Source organism: Lithobates pipiens, unplaced genomic scaffold (assembly GCF_037356315.1).
Source record: "Lithobates pipiens isolate NorthernLeopardFrog02 unplaced genomic scaffold, aLitPip1_a1.2 Scaffold_16, whole genome shotgun sequence".
NCBI lineage: Eukaryota > Metazoa > Chordata > Amphibia > Anura > Ranidae > Lithobates > Lithobates pipiens.
The window spans coordinates 410,582,611-410,606,011 of NW_027507748.1; the positions used below are offsets into that span (position 1 = coordinate 410,582,611).

A 23,401-nucleotide genomic window follows, 5' to 3' on the forward strand; every position below is an offset into this window, starting at 1 on the left:
AAGTCACTGTTGTGCTGTGATATATATATATATATTTGTATATATATACAGTAAATGTTCCCAACTGTGTCCATTATTTCTCAGTAGGTGATACTATAAAGTGTCGCCCAGTGAGACCCTGCCTCTTACCATAGTGAAAGGCCCCAAATTAAAGGAGGTCTGTCTGAGCATAAAGCTGTGTGGACCATATGTGATAGATTATCAGTTCTGGGGAATAGTGTGGCACCTCTAATGAAGACTCTGCTTTAACTCTCCTTCTCTCACTCTGCAATTAAAGCCCAGCAAGAAAAATATATACAAAGCCTCCAATGGTGCAGTACCGCTAATGTTTATTGAATGTAAAACTTTATAAAAACAATGAGAAGCATTGCTAATACTGTCTCCAGCGTGCGTGGCAGGCTCTGCCCCTTTAAATAATGAACCCTTCCCAACTACACACTTTCAGGATCAGAGATGAAGCACTCATCAGCAATAGTTATAAACAAACAGTTTATAAACGTGTAGTCCCCTGTTCCTAAAAATTGGGGCTATAGTGTAAATTTCGTTTTTGGCTGAGCTGTAAACAGCTCAGATTGATCGTAAATGGTTTATTTGGTTCTGTTCTAAACTTGACTGGGTTGTGCATTTCCCACTGTTGCCAGTAGGTGTCACTGGTACCTCAGGACAGTGTGAGAATTAGGTTAAGCTGTAATGAATATTCTTTTTCCGGAAACAGCCAAGTAGAAGGTTCCTGGCTGCTGTGCATTCTGGGAAGGGGTATTTATTGGGCAGATGCCATCTGCTCTAGTCAGTTCTTACCTCAGGTCCTTCTGGCCTGAGGCTGGGTCGCTGCATCTTCTGCAGTAGGCCCAAAAGCCTACTCCTGAGGTGGTCCTTAGGCTGTCTTGCCTAAGTTGAAGAAGCCGAGCCAAGCTGAAAAGATCCAGGAAGACCCTTGCTGGAGAGAGCCAGGATGAAGGCTGGTCTCTCAGAAGGGCCTGGTAACTCATTTGGAGGACACACCTATATCTAACTACTCATACAGTACTTGGCTTAAAGGTTCTGGTACTGTCAAGCTGTTCTACAATCTAATCAAGGTAACACACCCCTGGCTACTAAGTCTGTGAGCGAGACTTATCCAAGAGTGCTCCTGGCTGCTAAGTCTGTGAAAGAGACTTATCCAGGTATTCAAGATCTTCTAAAGAGAACGCTCTTTTGTCCTCTGGATTCAAGGAGTCTGTAAGTGATTTGCTAAAAAAGTGTATCTAAAACCTCCCCTCATCCTCTTTCCTACAACCTTTCTCAAGTTCTAATTAAAGCATTGAAAAATACCTAAAGTGACTGGTGCCTATATTTTGTTCAAACTTCCCATTATAGCCATGGACTCAGCCCTGGGGTGAATGTAAGCTCGCTCCCTGTATCTGGAGGTACCTCTTTGCTCCCAGTAGACCTAGGGGGGCACTACAAACGTAAAGTGTTACTAAACCCAAGACCCTGCATCCGGTCTCCCACAGTACACAGTAGAACTTGGAAAATGCAATTATTTCAGGAAATATAAACTGCTAAATACCCTTTCTCATCAGTAGTATATAGCAGTCTTATGACTTCTATCACTTTCTGGCTGAGCACTGGTTAAAGCTTGTAGGAGGAGTTTTCATTCTCCTCTGACTGCCCTATGAGGCTGCATGACCCCTGACCCCCTGTCTGGACAGTGCTGATTGGCCCTGTGCTGATCACATGCACCCCCCCCCCCCCCTCTCAAGAAAAAAAACCTCTCTAGCAATACACACCAAACTGAGTATGTGAAAAGTGCCTTCTAGGGTTCTGTTCTATCAGCAGATGGATTTGGAACAGTAAAAGAAGGGGAGAATCAGAGAAGACATGGTCAAACAGCCTTTTTACACAATGTGCAGAATTTACCCCTTAGCTTCCACAGTGAGTATATCAAGCATGCTTTACTGCTTATACAGACTGAATATACTGATGTAGGTTTAGTAACACTTTAAACCCCACTTTATTGCAGGTCAATCACAAAGCAAAACACAGGCTTTTCCTTGTTTAGAAAATAAATATAAAAAATGGAATTAAAGATACATTAGCTGTAAATGCAAATGCAGGAACAACACAAAGTCCTGTACCTAAAAGCAGCATTTCTTTATAGGAATGTATCACCCTTCCTCACATAAAATAAAAGACAGCACAATTATTTTTCTTCTAGGAACTGTGATTGCTTGACTATTTACACCTCACAACTTGTTGTCTATGGATTTTACCAGCTAATGTGGCTTTATTTCCTAGAATCAAACCAAACATTAAAATGTCCATGGCCATTCCTTTTTAAACTCTTTATTGCAAAGAAAAACAAAATCAAAGTAAGTCTTTTTTTTATTGTTATTATTTTTATTGAAAAAGTTAATGAGTTATAGATACAAAACAGAGTCATTGGGGCATACCCTGGCTAACTGATCTGATGGTGCGCGCCCATTGTAGGGTCAATTAGCTTTTTCACCCCTGGATCGATGGGTAGCATGAGGGATTTTCTCCAATTGGTCTTAAGGCCAGAAAGAGCAAAATAGTCCAGAAGCCGAAGTACCCCAGAGAGCGAGGGGCCAGGGTCCCACAAAAAGAGGATCAAGGCATGAGCATATAATGCTAGTTTTTCAACAATTAAAAAACAATCCCAGACACCCCTCTTGACCTCTGCAGGGCTTCAGCCAAAGGTTCCATCACCAGGGCAAACAGCATAGGGGAGAGAGGGCACCACTGCCTAATCCCTCTCCTAATTGCCATTAATTTGTATAAACGCCATTGGGGCCTCATAAAGTAAACGAATCAAGTTCCGAAATATATATGGCCATCTAACGGTGTTGAAAGCCTTCTCAATGTCGAGGCCTAACAAGACTCGAGAGGCTGTTTCATCTGGTAGGATCTGAAGAAGTGTAAAGACACGCCTAATGTTAATGTCTGTGGATTTGCCAGGCATAAACTTGGTCTGATCTATATTAACAAGGGATGGGAATACTTTCATAATTCTATTGGCTAGTGCCTTTGTGAGTACCTTAAAACCACTTTGCATCCAGGCCAATTCTGGCACTTCGCTCTTACATGTAAAAATCATATTTTTTTTGCTAGAAAATACATAGAACTCCCAAACATTAATATTTTTTTTTAGCAAAGACCCTAGAGAATACAATGGTGGTCATTGCAACTTTTTATCTCGCACAGTATTTGCGCAGCAATTTTTCGAACGCATTTTGTTTCATGCTTTAAAAAAAAACAGTAAAGTTAGCACAATTTTTTTGCAACATGTGAAAGATTAAGTTATGCTGAGTAAATAGATACTGTACCTAACATGTCACGCTTCAAAATTGCACATGCTTGTGGAATGAAACCAAACTTCCGTGCTTAGAAATCCCCATAGGTGATGGTTTAAAAAATTTTAATGGTTACATGTTTTGAGTTATAGAGGAGGTCTAGGGCTAGAATTATTGCTCTCGCTCTAACGTTTTCTGGAAATAATTTTTTTTTCAAATATAATCTTTATTTAACTCCGGAGAGGGCGGAGCCCCATAATACATACAGTAAAACATACAGAGCTATGACTACAGATATCAGTATGACACCAAAGATAGCAGAACAGTGTACAAGTCATGAGATAACAACCAAACATAATCGGTCACTGCTCATGTCAAGATTAACAGCAGCCCATGTCAAAGCTCAGTCAGATGATACTGAAATGGGGGTCGACCCCTGTGCCCCCCTCTCTCAGTGCGAGGGGGGACGTTCAGGGCTGTCAAAAAGGTGGAGTGAAGGGAAGAGGGAGGACAAAAGGAAAGAGGGAGGAGGAGAAAATGGGGGGGTCAGGAAGGAGGAAAAAAGGGGGGGTGAAAGAGTAGAGAAGAGGAACTAAGGAAAGCCATGTGGGTGGACATGGACATGGTGGTGGCCCGGGTTACCAACCCTGCAGAGATGATGTGGAAGGGTCAGGGCGCCAACAGGCATTGACCTTCATCTGAAAATATAAACATGCACCAGATATCCCAGGTCTTCTTAAAGACCTCCTGTTTATGTTGTGCCGTGAGGATTAAATCTTCCAGCTTCCGTACTTCTTCCACTTTCCACAGCCAATGTGCCACGGTCAGGGGAGAATGCTGTTTCCAGTGGAGAGGAATGCATGCTTTAGCTGCATTGAGGAGGTGGCAGACCAGTGATCTCCTGTATTTCTTGACAGGGGTTGTAGAATGATGAAGTGGAAAAAAGGCCGCCTCCTCCGGGACATCATATTCCGTAAATTTCTGGGTAATGCAGCGGACCTGGACCCAGAACTTCCGCAGTCCCGGGCAGGACCAGAAAACATGGAGCAGGGTACCCTCCTCCTCATCACAGCGCCAACACCAGTCCGAGGATGAAGGGAAGCACCTGCTCAACCGGGAAGGGGTCAGATACCAGTGGGTAAGGACCTGAAAGTTGGTTTCCTGAATTTTGGTACAGGGAGAGGACTTAAGGGCTAGGGTGATAATGCGCTGAGATTGTGTTACCGAGAACGTACAATTAAGGTCACCCTCCCATTTAGACAGACAGGGTAAGCGTGGCGGGTCCCGTGGTGTGGATAATAACGCGTAAGTCTGAGAGAGGACATGTGTCAACGGGTCTGTGCCTGAGCATAGTGTCTCAAATGGGGTTAATTGTTGCATAAAGTCCCGGGGACATGGCAAAGAGTGAAGGAAATGATGCAGTGGTAAGGCCTTCCAGAAGGGGAGTTGATACACACCTGACGATTCAGAGAGTTCAGAGATTGAAGGCCAGCGTCCAGCAGTCATAAATTTGGCCGTATAATCATGGCCAGAATCTCTAAGGGGTGCGTACTCAACATGACGTAGACCCGGTTCGAACTTCGGATGACCCAGGATTGGAAGTAAGAGGGATATATTTGACAGAAGGGACTTTTGAGTGGTGGCGCGGTGGCTATATTTCAATGTCGTCCCTATCAGGGGGTGCGTCTTCAGATCTGTCCAGAGGTCCTTATAGCACCACAGTGCTCCGCGCAAGGGTATGTGGACTTGGGACTGTTCTATGTGGATCCAGAGTTTGGAGGCCCTATTTCGCCTCCAGTCAAGTATCCATCCAAGATGGGAAGCTAGGTAATAGCAATGTATGTCAGGAAGTGCGAGACCTCTCCACTGTTTGGGAAGCGTCAGTTGTGAATGGTGCAGTCTAGGTTTTTTAATGCGCCCAGACAAATCTGGTAAAGAGAGATTGTACTTGTTTAAAGAAGAGTGAAGGTATATGTATGGGCAAGGCTTGGATGAGATAGATGAATTTGGGCAGGATGCTCATTTTAAGGAGGTTACACCTCCCGAACCAAGAATGGAGACCACCATGCCATTTCTCGAGGAGCAATCGGGTTTTGGTCAGTAGTGGTGGGAAGTTAAGTTCAAACGTCCGAGAAATGTCAGCTGGGATTTTTGTGCCTAGATATGTTAGGGCTGTGTTGGTCCATTTGAAGCTAAAACTGGCCTGCAAGTCAGATAAAGTTCGGGAGGGGATCGCTATTCCCATGGCTTCCGATTTAGTGAAATTTATTTTCAGGTGAGAGATCGCCCCATAATGCTTAAACTCTTTAAGAAGATTTGGCAAGGAGATTTTGGGATTCGTCAGGGAGAACATGAGGTCGTCCACGTACGCAGAGATTTTACAGTGTGAGTTGCCAAACTGGAGCCCTGAAATATCTGGGTTAAGCCTAACGGTGCAAAGGAACGGTTCGAGGGACAGGGCGAAGAGTAAAGGGGACAAAGGGCAGGCCTGTTTTGTCCCATTCCCAATAGAGAAAGGACTTGAGAGGACTCCATTTGCCTTGACTGGAGCCGAGGGGGTCGAATATATGCTGGTGATCCATCTCATCACCTTTTCACCCAAGCCAATGTGGCGTAGGACAGAAAACATGTAGTTCTAATTGACCCTGTCAAATGCCTTTTCGGCATCAGTATTGACTAAGAGGCATGGGATTTTGCAGGCATTTGCTGCATGGAGTAAATTCAAGAACTTTATAGTGTTGTCTCTTGCTTCTCTATGGGGTATGAACCCCACCTGATCTAAATGTACAAGGGCCTGAAGATGGTGCGCTAGTCAGGAGGCAATTATTTTGGAGAACAGTTTCAAATCTAGATTCAACAGGGAGATCAGTCTATAGCTGCCACACTGGCTTGGGTCTTTCCCTTCCTTAGAGATCAGCGAAATATGGGCTCTCAAAGTGTCCCATGGAAAGTCGGTTCCAGCTCCCAGTGCATTAAAGAAAGACACCAGGCGTGGACCCAAGATTGGGAATAGGGCCTTATAGTATTGGGCGGTGAAGCTGTCTGGACCTGGGGTCTTATCTGCCTTCATAGCAGTCACTGCTACTTGTAGTTCTTCTAAAGTTATCGGTTCCTCCAATAAAACCTGAGTTTCTGATGGGAGGGAAGGGAGCTGGGAGTCTGCGATATACTTTTCTATCTGCGATTGACTGCAGGAGGAGCTCGGCAGGTTGTATAGGCCGGAGTAGAAATCGCCAAAGGTTGTGGCGATTTGTTGTGGGGTGGAGACCCGTTGACCCTGTGTGTTGATCATGTGGGGGATATAGGACGCCGATTTACTAGCCCTGACCGATTTGGCCAATGTCTTCCTGCATTTGTCTCCCGTTTCATATGATAGTCGACGGGAAAACTGTATCACCGCTTTGGCCTTGTATTGAAGAGTTTCGGTTATTTGTGTGCGAAGAGTGAACAGTTCAGCCTCCAAGGGCTGTGTAGGGGCATGTTTATGTTTGGATTCTACAGAGGCTAGCTTGGTAAGTAAGAGAGCAATGTGTGCATTTCTCTTCTTTTTGATGGCGGCTCCGTGTTTAATAAGAGTCCCTCGGATCACCGTTTTGTGGGCTTCCCAAAGTATCCCGGGGTCGCAGTCCTGTGCATCATTGTCCCGAAAATACAGGCTAAGTTCCCTGGTAACATCCGCGAGAACTTCAGGGGTTTGCAAGAGACTTTCGTTTAACCGCCAAAAGAGGGATCTGGGCGATGGGTGGTCGCTAAGAGTGTAGGTTAGATAGATGGGGGCATGATCTGACCCAAAGAGGTAGAGGAGACCAAGTGTAGTTGGTCGTGCAGGATTAGGAAGAGGTCTATCCTAGAATAGACCTTATGGGGGGCAGAATAGAAGGTGTAATCCCTCTCACCAGGGTGTTGGAGCCGCCATATGTCCATCAGTTGGGAGTCATGTAAGGTTTGTGCTATGCGTTTCCTGCAGGCTGACGATGTAGAGGAGTGTCCTGAAGAGGTATCTGATGTGGGGGACAAAGGAACATTAAAGTTGCCACCTAGGATTAACTGGCCCGTCTTAACATCCATCAATTTGTCTAAAGTGTGTCTGATGAAACTGTCTTGGTGATCATTGGGGGCATAAAGTGAGGCTAGAGTAAACTGCACTTCCCCAATCAGTCCCACTAGGAATAGGAATCGCCCCGCAGGGTCCGTCGTGACTGCCTGACACTGCCAAGGTAATTTGCTAGATGGACACACCCTTGGATTTAGAGAGGGGGTTAGTTGAGTGATATACCCTGAAGTAGTGCCTATTCTGGAGCAGGGGGAGTTTGTCATTTCTAAAGTATGTCTCTTGGATAAAGGCTATGTCCGCATGAGAGTTCTGAGGGTCGTGGAGAAGCATGCGCCTCTTCTCGGGGGTGTTCAATCCCTTAGCATTCAGTGAAACCACTGTGATGGAGGCCACCGCCGTGTCTTAGAAGGGGGGTGCATGAGAGCAGTAGGCGTACCCAAAGGGGGTGGGCAGGAAGAGAGCCGTAGAGGAGAGAAAAGAGAAGAGGAGAGGGAGGAGGGGGGGACGGTGTCAGGGGGGCAGAAGTCTCCACTTCCCAGACACCACAGGGAGAGGGTAGGAGTCAGCTAATGGAAAGATTCAGTCTTCGGAGTGCACGAACCCAGATCACCGGGAGTACACAATGGCCTATTTGGGGCGTAGGTAGGCAGGGGACCAGTGACGAGTTCCCGGGCCCTCCACCCACCTCGGCAAGTGTAAAAGAAAAACAGAATTAACAAATGCTGATCAGGAACATGAAATATAACAGGAAAGAAGCAGGCATGCAACATATGTAACAGGTAGTATTGTTAGAACATCTACTAAAAACCTGGGCCTAGACATAGGCACAGAAACCCAGCTGTAGCACAATTGTGCATAGAACATCGAGCAGAAACCTGGCACTCATCGCAGTAATCAAATCACCTGAAACCCCCGAAAAAACAAAAAAACAAAAAAAACAAACATCACACATACAACCCCCCCTCCTCAGTGTCAGGTCTAAGAAGGCCTTGCACGTCCGGCCCAATGGATCCTGCTAAGCTGCAGTCCCCTCATCCAAAAAGGAAAGATCACAGATGAGCCATGGGGTCCGCCCATCACGCCCAAAATACAGCTCCATCCTCATCTGGGCACAACCCCAGAGGGGTGGCAAACGGCATGGTGGGGTGGTAGAATGACAAAAGCGGGTGAGGGAGAATCCCACTTGACAATATCCTTCAGCGCCGGGCATGGAGGCAAGAGAGAATGAATGCATCGGCCATTGAGCCGGCCTCTCCCCCCTGATGACATATAGCAGGCCGCCTAAGAGCAGGGAAGGAAAATAACAGCTGAGTCCCTGCAGTCCATGTCTCTCACAGAGGTTTTCTCTGCACAAAAATCCTCCTCCCTTCCCCGATGTCCACCCACCAACACCCCCACCCACAATCCCTGTGGAGGAGGCAGTAGGGACGCCCTGCATGGAACCCCAAAATCTCTGAAAAAACGTCCCATCGAGACCCATCCCCGGCAGGACTGTTCAAGGACCCTTACTAGTCAGGAGCTCTATATGAGGAATGGCCCCTCCCCACCAGGTAACAGAGCACCGCTGGGGAAAAGAGGGTAATTCCACAAAGGCAAGAGAAAAGTACCTGTTCGTGCAGAAAGACAGCGCCATCGGCGAGAGGACAGGTAGTCGTGCCAACGGGCAGGTCCGAAGGGGTCCCAGATGTCACTGATGGTGTCCAGGTGGCGGAGGGCTCCGAGTAGAAGGAGGGGCTTCAGGTGCGTCCGCATAGTGAAGGATTGGAGCCGGGGAGCCGGGAAGGAGGGACCAGGTAAGCAGTCTGCACCGCTGTCTTCAGTACAGAGAAAGGCTAGACCACTCAAGAGCCATAGTGGGGGAGCTGCTCTTCCATTATGCCGAGAGGCCTCCTCTGCAGAGATCAGCTGGTGGCGGTCCAGAGACAGCAAGGCTTGGAGCCCGAACGGTGGGCGCCTCGGGATCGAGGGGAGGACATAAAAAAAGGGGTAAAAATGTAAGGCGGTGCCATAGGGATGTCAGGTAGGTCAGGTAACATCACCTACCCTTCTCGATCTTCTTTGTGGGAGAGGGTTCGCGGTCAACGGCCCTCCCTCTGCCTTCTCTGCGGCTGCGGCGTGGTCATCCCCGGGGTAGCTGGGCAGCCCTATGCCCGCGGTAGATAGGCCAGCCAATTGGGAACATCAATTGGATCTGCATCCAGGAAGGCGAACAACGCTGGAAGAGCCTCCGGTGATCTCAGCAGAAAGGATCTCTGATTTCTGGTGAAAGTGGCAGAGAGAGGGAAGCCCCAGCAATAGGTAGCATTACAGCGCCTGGCCAGGTCCAGGAGAGACTTGAGAAGGGCTCGGCGGTGCAGAGTCGGTCTGGAAACATCAGGGAGGATCTTCACACTGGCCCCGTCGAAGTCCACGTCACCCGTTTCCCACGACCTACGGGCAATGATCTCTTTGTGGGTGTAGTGGTGCAGGCGACAAAGGATATTTCTCGGCCGGGCCGGGTCGGACAATCTTGGGCCCAAGGCTCTGTGCACCCTGTCTATCTTGATCCGCTCTGGTAACTGTTCACCCTCCACTTGGCGGAAAACTGCCGTAACCGTGGCCAGAAGATCCATGGGGCCAGTAGCCTCCGGGAGGCCGCGGAGCCGCAAATTATTCCGGCGGCTCCGGTCCTCCATTTCCTCCATACGAAGCTGCAGTTCCACCGCCGCCAGGGAGTGAGCACCATGCTGGGACTCAAGCGCGGAGACTCTCCGCTCCAAGGAAGCCACCGATAGTTCTCCCGTTGTGAGGCGCGTGCCCAGGGAGTGAACCTCCTGGCGAACCGCGTGATCTCCTTCCTATGGGCGGCCTCCACTCTCCCTACGATGGCCTCAATGTCCGCTTTTGTCGGGAGGGCTTGCAGGATAGCCTTCAACTCCGGATCTGTGCGGTAAAGTAGCGGCAGGTGAGGAGATTCCGAAGCGCCTTGGCTCGAGCGGCTAAAAAGTCTCTGTAGATCCCCAACAGCCTGATTGTCGTTGGCCAGGTTAGCTCTGTGTCTGGTCCGCTGGCTTGCCCGCTTCTTGGAAGATAGCATTCTAGGTGAATTAGTGCGATAATGCCAAGGTGGGTGCAGGGTGGCCGGGAGCTCAGATAAAACACCTCTTCACTCGGCCATGTCCAGGCCACGCCGATGAAAATAAAATTTTTACTATATTACCTAAGATAAGGGAAAATTCACTTGCAATATGACTACTCCATTGCAACGTGAACATCCTATTCACCTTTTACCTATTAACCTTTTCATCTGCGAAAGCACCGTATATATCACAAACAGTTGCCATTTTTTAAAATTAAAATACTTCCCACTTCCTGCCTACATGTACTTCAGTAATGGCAGCAAGCTTTTTTAAGGCTGGTCATAGACGGTTTGAATCCTGCAGAACCAGCCGAGATTCGAACCATGTATGGGCAGGCTAAATATACAAACTTGATCGATCAACTTGGGTACAACCAGCTTGACAGATTTTACATGTGATTTTCCTTGAATGCAAACAATGCCTACATTATGTGTGTAGAAACGGCCACTTGTAGACTCCATTGGGGGAGCATGTGACTGGGTGACCACACAGGAGCACAGTCGGAACACAGGGGAAATGTATGAAAAATAACCTTAATGATAAGGTCAACAAGTATTATTTTAAAGTGTGAAAAGGTTTGTGAAATTACTGCGCTAACCAATCATGTGAAAACCTGCTAACACTAAAACAAAGTCAAAGAAACATGTGGAAACACAGTGTAGTGCAATAAACCATCATAAGAGCATCCTGTTATACAGTGCATTAAAAACTATATAAACATAAAGTATTAGTATATAAAGAAAGTGTAAAGTGCAATGTAGTGAGTTCATAAAGGAAAATAGCCCACAAATAAGGAGGACTTTGGATCCGCTCTTAGAAAAAAACTCTTTTGCTAGTGAGATGAAGTAAGACTCTCTGATCTAACAGAAGGGTAGTATTGGGAGCATTAGTGGTAGGTTGACCAAAGCACATAAACCCAAGGTAAGTATAGTAGCAAGTCCTAGTTGCAATCTCGGTACACCCAATAAGAGGATACTATGCGACCGGTCTAAACTATGTGGCTTGTTCACCAATGCCAGGAGCCTGTTGTATGAGGAGGATTTGATTTTGTGGGAATTTCAGAGACCTGGTTCAACAGCTCTCTTGATTGGCTGGCAAACATTCAAAGGTATACTCTTTATCGCAAGGATAGAGAGGGTAAAAAGTGGGAGGGGTATGCCTATATATCAAGAATAATATACAAGTTAATGTGAGAGATGACATCACTAAGGGAGCTAGGAAGGAGGTGGAATCCTTATGGGTACAGCTCCAAAGGGACAAAGCTAATGGGAAAATAATACTGGTAGTATGCTATAGGCCCCCTAACCTGAGGGAGAAAGGAGAGACAGATCTCCTATCACAATTTGGATTAGCAGCAAGGATGGGAAGTGTTATCATAATGAGGGATTTTAATTATCCAGGTATAGACTGGGCAGAGGGAACCGCACATTCATCTAAGGCTCGCCAGTTCCTAAATGTCTTGCAGGACAATTTTATGGGTCAGATGGGAGAAGCACCAACAAGAAATAAAGCGTTTGTTACTGGATCTACTGATTACCTACAATACAGACCTGATCACGGATGGGAAAATACGGGGCAATTTAGGTAACAGCGATCAAAGGTCAATTGGCTTCAGTATAAATCGCACAAATAGGAAACATAAGGAGAATACAAAGATACTGAATTTCAAAAGAGCCAAATTCCCTAAACTACAAATCATGCTAGAAGGCATAAATTGGAATATAAACAAGTGGGGTATATACCGCGCTAATACAAATTAAATAAAAATAATGACAAAAGAAGCTGCGACACAAAAACATGCGATATACTAATGTAAAAAAGAGGGGGAAGGTCGCGCTACTATATAAAGTAAACATTTGTTTTCATAAGTGAATAGTGATAATATTCACAAACACAAATTAAGTGAATGATGATAATACTCATAAACACAAATTGATAAATCTGAAAAAATTAATAAAACAAATATCAATAATACTATGTGCATAATAAGTCCACATAAAATGAATACAAACTCATGCAATAAACGTGAACATATAAGTGTGCACAGTCCACACACAATGAACTGTGAATCCAATCCAAAGATGAAAGAGGGATTAGAAGAAAAGAATATGAGAAAATGTTCAAGATGATCCACCACCACTGAAGGGGGACTTGAGATAGCCCCTTTCCTGAGATACACACCGGAAGAATTGAAAGAATTGAATTGAAAAAAAATTACCTTCTTTTCCCCCGGCACTAAATAGGACAAGTTTTCTTATATGGAAAAGGGAATCTCACTATAGATTGAGCAATATTTTATGTCAGGGAACAGTTCCGTCTCTATTAAACCTATTCCCTAGACAGTGTCCATCTTTCGTGCACATGTTGGAACACCGGCAGTTACTCTCATTTTGGTATTCTATTCGTTCGAGTAAGTATGGTTGAGAATTTGTCGCAACAAAAAAATAAAGAAAAAATTAAAGGTTTTCATGGATTTTGATAAATACTTAAAAGTCCTATTGATTTGTCTTTGATGAATTATCAGTGCCTTTATTTCTCAACTAATATATTTATGTAATGTATGCACATGTATGGATAGATACAAAGATAAGATATATGTTTGAAAACCGTGAATTAATTCAATGATTTAATTAATTAATGCCATATAACCAGTCCATCTTTCACAGTAAACTTAAACACCAAACAGAAATAATCCAAAATTTTGAAGTACCAAATGGTTTACATTTTGCCTAGATGATTATGAAGATGTGGTAGTTACATAAAGTCTACTAAGCACGCTTGCACTTGTAGAAAGCCATAAAAAGCATATCTGGCATTATTATTATTATACAAGATTTATATTGTGTTAAATATATATGGTGTTGAGCATATAACTCTGCACCACACCTATGTGATTATATATTGTATACTAAGGCAGCTGCTGTTATAACTAAAAAGTAATGCTTGATAAACACACTGAATGAATTGCGTGCCTAAACAGCGCTTGCTATTTTGAATGCAATCCTATATACACTGTGATAATTAAAAAAAAACATACATTGTTATAAAGTGTCAATTTGTGAAATTAAATAAGTCAATGTGATATATGTAATGCTGTGACTAATAAATAATACAACAAGAAGTGTTCTAGTCCATGTATTAAAACAAACTCTGTGTAGAGATATTGTAACCAACATTGATGGGATCTAGTATGATAAGGGAACAATGAAAAACAATGTAGGATGGGGGTTGGTTGCTGTCTTTGTTCCCGTGTAGAGTAAGTCCCTGGGTAGAGATTTAACTCAACTTGAAATTCTTTTGACACAAGATCAAAAACCAAAACACGTTTTATCAGCGCTCTACAAGATGTTGATAATTAAAAATCATCCGGAGCCCCTGGAATATATAAATAAATGGGCTAACGAGATTAATGTTCAAATTGAGGTTGGGGAATGGGAGAAGGCATTTAACCACTTGAGGACCGCCGTATTGCCATTGTACGTCAGCACAATGGCACAGGCAGGCATAATCACGTACATCTACGTGATTGCCTTCCAGCGGGTGGGGGGTCCCATCGGACCCCCTCCCGCTGGTTACGGCGGTCCGATTCGGTCCAGGAGCGCTCCGTGATGAGGGGATGGCCGTTCGTTTTCGGCCACCCCCTCTGGATCGCTCCTGGCCAATGAGAAGCTTCCTCCCCTGTGTATTGTTTACACAGGAAGGAGGAAGTGATGTCATTCTCCTCGGGGCGGTCTTTTTGACCGGACTACGAGGAGAAGAGTAAAAGTAAGTCTGCACGAACACTACACTGACATGTAGGTACACACAGGCACACAAACCCCCCCCGATCCCCCCCCGATCGCCCCCCGATCCCCCCCCGCCCCCCCTCCCCCCCCAGTCACAGTGTCACTGATTGCATTGATCATTTCTTTACTGATCAATGCATTCAGTGTCAGTTGTGACAGTAAAAACTGTCAGGACAGTTAGTGTTAGGTCCAGGGTAGCCCCCTATCACCCCCCAATAAAGATTTAACCCCCTGATTGCCCCTAGAGTTAACCCTTTCACCCCCTTTTGCCAGTGTCACTAAGCGATCATTTTTCTGATCGCTGCATGTGTCGCTAGTGTCGCTAGGTAGCTAGTTATTTTTTTAGGTTCACCGCCAGGTTTTTATATCGCTAGGTACCCCGATATACTACCCAATAATGTTTTTAACCCCCTGATTGCCGCTAGTTAACCCTTTCACCCCCTTTTGCCAGTGTCACTAAGCGATCGTTTTTCTGATCGCTGCATTAGTGTCGCTACAGTCGCTAGGTAGCTAGTTATTTTTTTAGGTTCACCGCCAGGTTTTTATAGCGCTAGGTACCCCGATATACTACCCAATAATGTTTTTAACCCCCTGATTGCCGCTAGTTAACCCTTTCACCCCCTTTTGCCAGTGTCACTAAGCGATCATTTTTCTGATCGCTGCATGTGTCGCTAGGTAGCTAGTTATTTTTTTAGGTTCACCGCCAGGTTTTTATATCGCTAGGTACCCCGATAGACTACCCAATAATGTTTTTAACCCCCTGATTGCCGCTAGTTACCCCCTTTTGCCAGTGTCACTAAGCGATCGTTTTTCTGATCGCTGCATTAGTGTCGCTACAGTCGCTAGGTAGCTAGTTATTTTTTTAGGTTCACCGCCAGGTTTTTATAGCGCTAGGTACCCCGATATACTACCCAATAATGGTTTTAACCCCCTGATTTCCGCTAGTTAACCCTTTCACTCCCTTTTGCCAGTGTCACTAAGCGATAATTTTTCTGAACGCTGCATCAGTGTCGCTAGTGTCGCTAGGTAGCTAGTTAACTAGGCTCCCAAAAAGTCCCCCACATGTGGTATCCCCGTACTCGGGAGAAGCAGCAGAATTTATTTTGGGGTGTAATTTGACTTCTGCCCATAGCATGTGTGAGCAATATATCATTTAGTGACAACTTTGTGCAAAAAAAAAAAAGTTTGTAATATTCCCGCAACTTTTGGCAAAATATAAAATATTCCATGGACTCAACATGCCTCTCAGTAAATAGCTTGGGGTGTCTACTTTCCAAAATGGGGTCATTTGGGGGGGTTTTGTGCTATTTTGGCATTTTATGGCCTTCGAAACTGTGATAGGTAGTGAGGAGTTAAATCAAAAATTTGCACCCTTAGAAATCCTGAAGGTGGTGATTGGATTTCGGGGTGCCGTGCGCGACTAGACTCCCAAAAAGTCCCACACATGTGGTATCCTCGTACTCGGGAGAAGCAGCAGAATGTATTTTGGGGTGTCATTTCACATATAACCATGGCATGTGTGAGCAATATATCATTTAGTGACAACTTTTTGTAAAAAAAAATTTTTTTTTTTTTTTTTGTCATTATTCAATCCCTTAGGACAAAAAAAATAAATATTCAATGGGCTCAACATACCCATCAGCAATTTCCTTGGGGTGTCTACTTTCCAAAATGGGGTCATTTGGGGGGGATTTGTACTGCCCTGCCATTTTAGCACCTCAAGAAATGAGATCGGCAGTCATAAATTAAAAGCTGTGTAAATTCCAGAAAATGTACTCTAGTTTGTAGACGCTATAACTTTTGCGCAAACCAAAAAATATACGCTTATTGACATTTTTTTTACTAAAGACATGTGGCTGAATAAATTTTGCCCTCAATGTATGACTAAAATTTAGTTTATTCGATTTTTCTTATAACAAAAAGAAGAAAATATCTTTTTTTTTCAAAATTTTCGCTCTTTTTTCATTTATATCGCAAAAAAAAAAAATCGCAGAGGCAATCAAATACCATCAAAAGAAAGCTCTATTTGTGGGAAGAAAAGGACGCAAATTTCGTTTGGGTGCAATATTGCATGACCGCGCAATTACCAGTTAAAGCAGCGCAGTGCGAAATTGCAAAAAGACCTCTGGTCCTTAAGGTGTTTATTGGTCCGGAACTGAAGTGGTTAAGCTATCACATTGTCTATCACCGACAATTAAAGCACAAGAGATGAATTACAAGTTGCTCTCAAGATGGTATTGGAGCCCAGTGACACTACATCGTATATATCCAGATCCATATTTTCTTCTTCTCTTCCTTTCTTCTTTTTCTTTTTCTTATGTGTGTTAAAGTACTTATGATATGTATTCACTATGTATGCAAGTAATGTATATGTTTGAAATTGTTTAAATATGTGTAATGCTTTACAATAACTTGAAATAAAATTAGAATTGAAAGAAAAAAAATTACCAGATATGCAGGACCTCCTATTAGAAACGAGGTCAACAGAGCCTGCAGATATAGCCCTCTGCAGGGTCTAGAATGAGTATGGAATGCCGGTCCTACCGAGATCCAGTTATCCTCCTCACTCCAGAAAGAGGCCTTCCATCTGCTATCCTCAGAGATGCAATCTCCCAGATGGGACCGTAGTGAGATGCAGGCGTCCTCCTCACTCCAAAAAGGGCAAAAAGAGGAAGAGTGTGGGGCCTTCCCTCCGCTGTCAGTCTGTCTCTCTCATTGATTATTGATATCATCACTCCTGTCTGTGATAATTGTCTGCCACCCTCTCACTTTGGTAGTATCTTACTATCTTTTTTTTTACATAAAATAGGATAAAATCTTAGGAACAATGAACACAGAGGAGATGTCTGGAACATTAGTAACGAGCAGTAATAAGTGTGGCACTGCACTATAATGGGCAATTTGTTACTACTTCCAGTTAGGACTGAAATTCAATATAAGCATCATAGCTTCCTATTGCACCCAAGACATGCAAAGCTTCAGCACTAAGATTGCTTTTGCACATAGTCCAGATTTTGGCAGCTATATAATAAGGTATGCCAGTTACTACTTTCTTTCAGAGTGGTGTCACTTTTTCTGCAGAGCATATGCGTTGTAGTACAGCCTTAATGGGCACATTTGGGGCTGAAACATATGATAACCATGCTGGACATTTTGAATGGAAATGCAGCTCCAATGCATGTGTTGTATGCTGCATTGGAAAAATATTGCATGTCTATTTTTTTGGTCTGTTCTTGTATGTTTGCAGGCCATTCAGAATGACCATGCCAGAGGTTAACCGTGTACAAAAACAAACATGTCTCAATAGACCCTTCCATGTCTAGATTTTAGAAAATATGTTTCTTTATGCCTTGGACATCACCACTGAGAAAGACCCCAGAGTAATCTTTAGTTCTAGTTATACCCTTGGTGTTTGTAGTCATATACTATGTTGTTCTGTGCACATCTCAAATATTGTTGACTGTATGGTTGAGAATTTGTCGCAACAAAAAAATAAAGAAAAAATTAAAGGTTTTCATGGATTTTGATAAATACTTAAAAGTCCTATTGATTTGTCTTTGATGAATTATCAGTGCCTTTATTTCTCAACTAATATATTTATGTAATGTATGCACATGTATGGATAGATACAAAGATAAGATATATGTTTGAAAACCGTGAATTAATTCAATGATTTAATTAATTAATGCCATATAACCAGTCCATCTTTCACAGTAAACTTAAACACCAAACAGAAATAATCAAAAATTTTGAAGTACCAAATGGTTTACATTTTGCCTAGATGATTATGAAGATGTGGTAGTTACATAAAGTCTACTAAGCACGCTTGCACTTGTAGAAAGCCATAAAAAGCAAATCTGGCATTATTATTATTATACAAGATTTATATTGTGTTAAATATATATGGTGTTGAGCATATAACTCTGCACCACACCTATGTGATTATATATTGTATACTAAGGCAGCTGCTGTTATAACTAAAAAGTAATGCTTGATAAACACACTGAATGAATTGCGTGCCTAAACAGCGCTTGCTATTTTGAATGCAATCCTATATACACTGTGATAATTTAAAAAAAACATACATTGTTATAAAGTGTCAATTTGTGAAATTAAATAAGTCAATGTGATATATGTAATGCTGTGACTAATAAATAATACAACAAGAAGTGTTCTAGTCCATGTATTAAAACAAACTCTGTGTAGAGATATTGTAACCAACATTGATGGGATCTAGTATGATAAGGGAACAATGAAAAACAATGTAGGATGGGGGTTGGTTGCTGTCTTTGTTCCCGTGTAGACGATTCCAACAGGTGTAACAGGAGTCCTGACCACACACACCCTTACTATTCATTTTCTTGTACATGGCTTCCAAAAAAGATAAGCAAAAAATTGGGATCTGGGTCCTTACCCTTATGACAGGAGGAGTCAAATTGGGCTTGTATGGTCACCGTGACCAACTGCAGATCTTCAGCCAGGATATCTTGTCCTTCCTGCACACCAGATGGTTTAGGTATGGGCTTCCAGGATTGCATTCAAAATAGCAAGGGATGTTTAGGCACGGAATTTATTCAGTGTTTTTATGTCACAGCGCAGGCTGAAACACAGCAGAACTCAGTTTGAGAAGTTAATGCTGCCATATTACCAAATATTTGACAGTGAAAAGCCAGTTACTTTTGTTAAAATATCTGTCAGATTTACAGAAATTTTGGAGAAAAACATGATGCTTTATGGAATCATTGATCTGCTGATTGTTGAAACATTTTGTTTGTTAAAGATTGATCCCTTTCGGGGGGGGGGGGGGTAATGTACTATATACATGCTGATCACCAGCCAGAGTGCAGGTTCAATACACACCAAATAATTTTAATTTGCAGTCAAAACACCTGGGTGTTGAATGTTCTATTTGCATGTTCTTATCTCTACAGTGAATGTATATCTGCTATTGCCAGCCGCAAACAAAGTGGTACATCTGTAAACCTATACCAATCAGCAGTGTGTATCCCTGGGAGATAAGACAACTTTGTGCCTCAAACAAGCCACTCTTTTTATGTTGTGGTGCAAAAATGTACAACCTTTAGTACATCCATATCAAATAAAGAATTTGGATGGATTCCAGAGTGCAGGTTATTTCCATATATCCACATCCCTTAAAAAGTTTTAGCCTTTAGTCTTATAAATATTTCCTTGATCAAGCAATGAGTCACAACTAACTTGCTGCCATTTGTATGAAAAGGTCTATGAAACAAGCATAATTTTGTGGCCTAAGGGAAAATAACAAACCCAAAGGTCCACCTGTGAGGTTTAACAATTAACCTTTGTTTAAAATGGATTGTTGATGTAACAATTTTACATTAATTTCCAAAAGAACATTGATTTCCAGAATAAATGCATGCTGCTAAATTATTGGATTCTGTGCCTTTGTAAACAACTGATCTAGATGAACTAGATTCAGCAAAGAAGAAACTGCAGAATGTAGGTGGTTGCAAATTGTATAACACCACCACATTTGTAGGTCAACAAATCCAACGCCTGACACATTTTAGAAACGACAACTTATGAGAAACTACAAACTACAAGTTTAGTTAACAAAAGTGTACTACTTACAAAGGTTTAAAAAGTACTAGAAATATTCCAGGTGTGTTTTACTTTACAAAGGTCTTTACTGACATAGAGCACATTAACCACTTGCTTACTGGGCACTTAAACCCCCCTCAGTCCCAGACCAATTTTCAGCTTTCAGCGCTGATGCACTTTAAATGACAATTGCGCGGGCATACAACACTGTACCCAAATGAAATTTTTATCATTTTTTTCCCACAAATAGAGCTTTCTTTTGGTGGTATTTAGTTACAGCTCGGAGTTTTATTTTTTGCTAAACAAACAAAAAAAATGCAAAAAAAAAATAAATCATGTTTTAATAGTTTGTTATAAAATTTTGCAAACGGGTCATTTTTCTCCTTCATTGAAGTGCGCTGATTAGGCGGCACTGATAGGCTGCATTGGTGGGCACTGATGGGCTGCATTGGTGGGCACTGATGGGCTGCATTGGTGGGCACTGATAGGCTGCACTGGTGGGCACTGATAGGCATAGTTAAGGCGGCACTAATAGGCACAGATAAGGCGGCACCGATGGGCACAGATAAGGCGGCACTGATGGGCAAAGATGGGCACAGATAAGATGGCACGGATGGGTGGCACGGATAAGTGGCACGGATGGGTGGCATGGATGGGAACTGATAGGTACCACAGATAGATGGGACTGATGGGCACTGATAGGTGGCTCTGATAGGTGGCACTGCTGGGCACTGATGGGCGGCACTGCTGGGCACTGATGGGCGGCACTGCTGGGCACTGATGGGCGGCACTGGGGTGCAGCACCTTTGAGGCAGATTGGGTGGCACTGTGGGTGGCACTGTGGGGTGGCACTGTGGGTGGCACTGTGGGTGGCACTGTGGGTGGCACTGTGGGCACTATGGGCACTGACGGGAGGCACTTACTTTTGCTTTTTATTTTACTTCAGGATGGCACTGCGGGAGGCAGGTGGGCACTGGCAGGTGGCAGGTGGTTCCTTGTATTGATGGCCGTGATCGGGACTGATGTCCCGATCACGGCCGCCGGTGATCGGCTTTTTTTTTTTCTCCTCGCGCTGTCAGCGCGAGGAGGAATAATAGCCGATTACCGGCTCCGTTCTATCACATGATCAGCTGTCATTGGCTGACAGCTGATCACGTGATAAGGGGTCGGGATCGACCCCTTGCACGGATCGGTGATCAGGCGAGTCTCATGGACTCGCCGATCACAGAGCGCGCCGCGCGCGCCCCTCAGGGGGCGCGCAGGCCGCTCGTACACGGGACGACGTCAATAGACGTAGTCCCGGAAATGTAGGTCCGCGCTAATGCCGTCATTTGGCAATAGCGCGGATCCCAAGTGGTTAAACAGAGCCGCTTGTCAGATAATAAACAATGTTACATGTGTCAGCAAGGAAAGTTACATTTCCACTACAAACAGAAATGTGCACAGAAGGGTCAACGGTAGGACCTGTGCATACTTGAAATTGTACAATCAATATACGAGGAACAGGTGGAGGCTCTATCAAGAACCCTGGTAAAGAGATCCAATAAATCAAAGTGAGAAACAAAGCTGTCCAGGTGTGTTTTATATAGGCATATAATAGTTCCTAACTTTATGACCTCTGATCTGCTGTAGGCTATAAAACACACAGAGAATGTTTTAATGTAATGTATTTAATCTAAAAATTGTCTGTTTTTGTTGTAGCTTTATTCTTGAAACTATTGTAACTAGTATCAATATGTGCTAATTCATGTTATTGAGATGGTTAGATACATGGTCGGCATGAGTTACCAAGACTTCCTTTTTGACCACTGTAGCGGAAAACTGAAATTACCTGCTTTAAATACAGTATTTTTAGAACAAATCTTTGCTGCCTAAAATAAATCCATAAGATAGACTACAATTAACATGACACAAAAATAATAACTTTAGGAACTTTTCTATACCACAACGAAACTCCGCTATTTTAATTCTGAAAAGAAAAAGTAGTCAATATATTTTATGTAAGGGAATAAATAAATTAAATGCAAAAAATGTTTTTGCAAAACACATACATAGTTTATGTATAGTATATGTATGTATAGTTGACTATTGGCAAGTTAGAAATAAAACAGTTCCATTTTTCAGTAGAGAAAGATAATTAGGGGAATATCTATAAAATAATGAATGTGACATTTGCAAATATTTACTGTACTTGAATCTAACTGCTGCATGTATTTTAGATTACAGGGAATAATTACCCACCTGCAAATGTTTGGTTGGTGTCACATTTGATGCTTTATAAATACGCCCCTTACTATCCATAGTATATTACATACCAAATTTATAACTATATTGACATGAAATGTTATTTAATCAATTGTGCACCAATTTGACATAAATGAAAACTAATGAAAAAAAATTACCGCTGCAATGTAACTGTAGGAGAAAATATGATTAGCTATAAAATAAGATCACGTTATAGCATCTTTATGATATGTGTAGGATATACACATTCATTGCTTACCTGACATTTTTATAGTTGTTAAGTTGGTAAGAAAGCATTCATTTACCGTATGGTGTTTTGCTTTGTTCAAAGATGGGCTGTGTGCATGATTATTGAGTGCATTCCAGTTTTGATGCAGAATTATCATACAGGAAGTGAGGAGACCAAAGTTAGCAACTAAACCCTTTTATGTACATTTTTGTCTCTGCAAATGATTTGCTTTGTTCAGCAGTATCAGCGGATTCTATCAATGAAAAAATAGGTCAAGCCACACAGTGTTATTTTTGCAGAGTAACAACCATATGGCTTACTCTAATTTCACTGCACACCTTTAGCTTCCCACACATTAGCTTGGACAGTTGTCACCAGTACATTTGTACTCATTAGGATTTCCCCACACTAATTGCTTTTATGAAACTTCTGAAATTTCCACTTAGGATTTCAATATACATTCAATCTCAATAACAACAGTCAACAGAATAAATAGAGGACAAGAGACAAGAGTTGTAGAAGAAGAATCTAGAGGGGAAAGAAGCTTGCAACCCCTATCTCAGGAAGAAGCCCCATTAATAAAGGAGATGCTTGCAGAGATGTTTGCAAAAATGGAAACATCTCTAAAAGCAGAAATATTAGGGGTAAGGACAGACATAGGTCTGGTCTTAGAGAGGGTGGAGGAGATAGAGGAGAGACTGGACATCCAAGAACATAGCTTGATGAAATAACAGAACAAGTTATATCCCTACAGAGAGCGAATAGAGCGCTCCAGTACAAATTAGAGGACCAAGAGAACCGGAGTAGGAGGAAGAATGTACGTATCAAAGGCCTCCCAGAGAAATACGGTAACGCGGAATTAAGCAACATAGCCCAACAGATATTTAACCCATTGCTAGATAGAGAACCTACAGAAACTCAAAAAATAGATAGAATTCATAGGATTACACGATAGCAGCAAGGTCAGAAAGCCCAAGAGATGTGATAGCAAGGTTTCACTATTTAGAAGAGAAAGTGCAAATCATGGGGAAAATAAGGACACTCCCTGGGGTGTCTTACGAGGGCGCAGAACTGCAGGTGTACCCAGATCTGGCAAC

At 43.1% G+C, this 23,401-nt stretch overlaps 1 protein-coding gene across 2 annotated transcripts in view; it reads right to left on the reverse strand.

Annotated features, from left to right (window-relative positions):
• The window catches only part of TRAT1 (T cell receptor associated transmembrane adaptor 1), a 91,491-nt gene extending 68,975 nt beyond the window's left edge, over positions 1–22,516 (reverse strand). Inside the window, exon 1 of one of the 2 annotated variants that reach the window (XR_013274576.1) lies at positions 22,381–22,516. Coding sequence is in view for 1 of the 2 variants with exons in the window: in XM_077482440.1 (XP_077338566.1) it covers positions 22,335–22,461 (127 nt within the window). In the remaining variant the exon portion in view is untranslated. Of the gene's footprint in view, positions 1–22,334 lie in introns of both variants that reach the window. The other variant, XM_077482440.1, reaches the window with a different exon arrangement.
• Between the last annotated feature and the right edge of the window lie 885 nt (positions 22,517–23,401).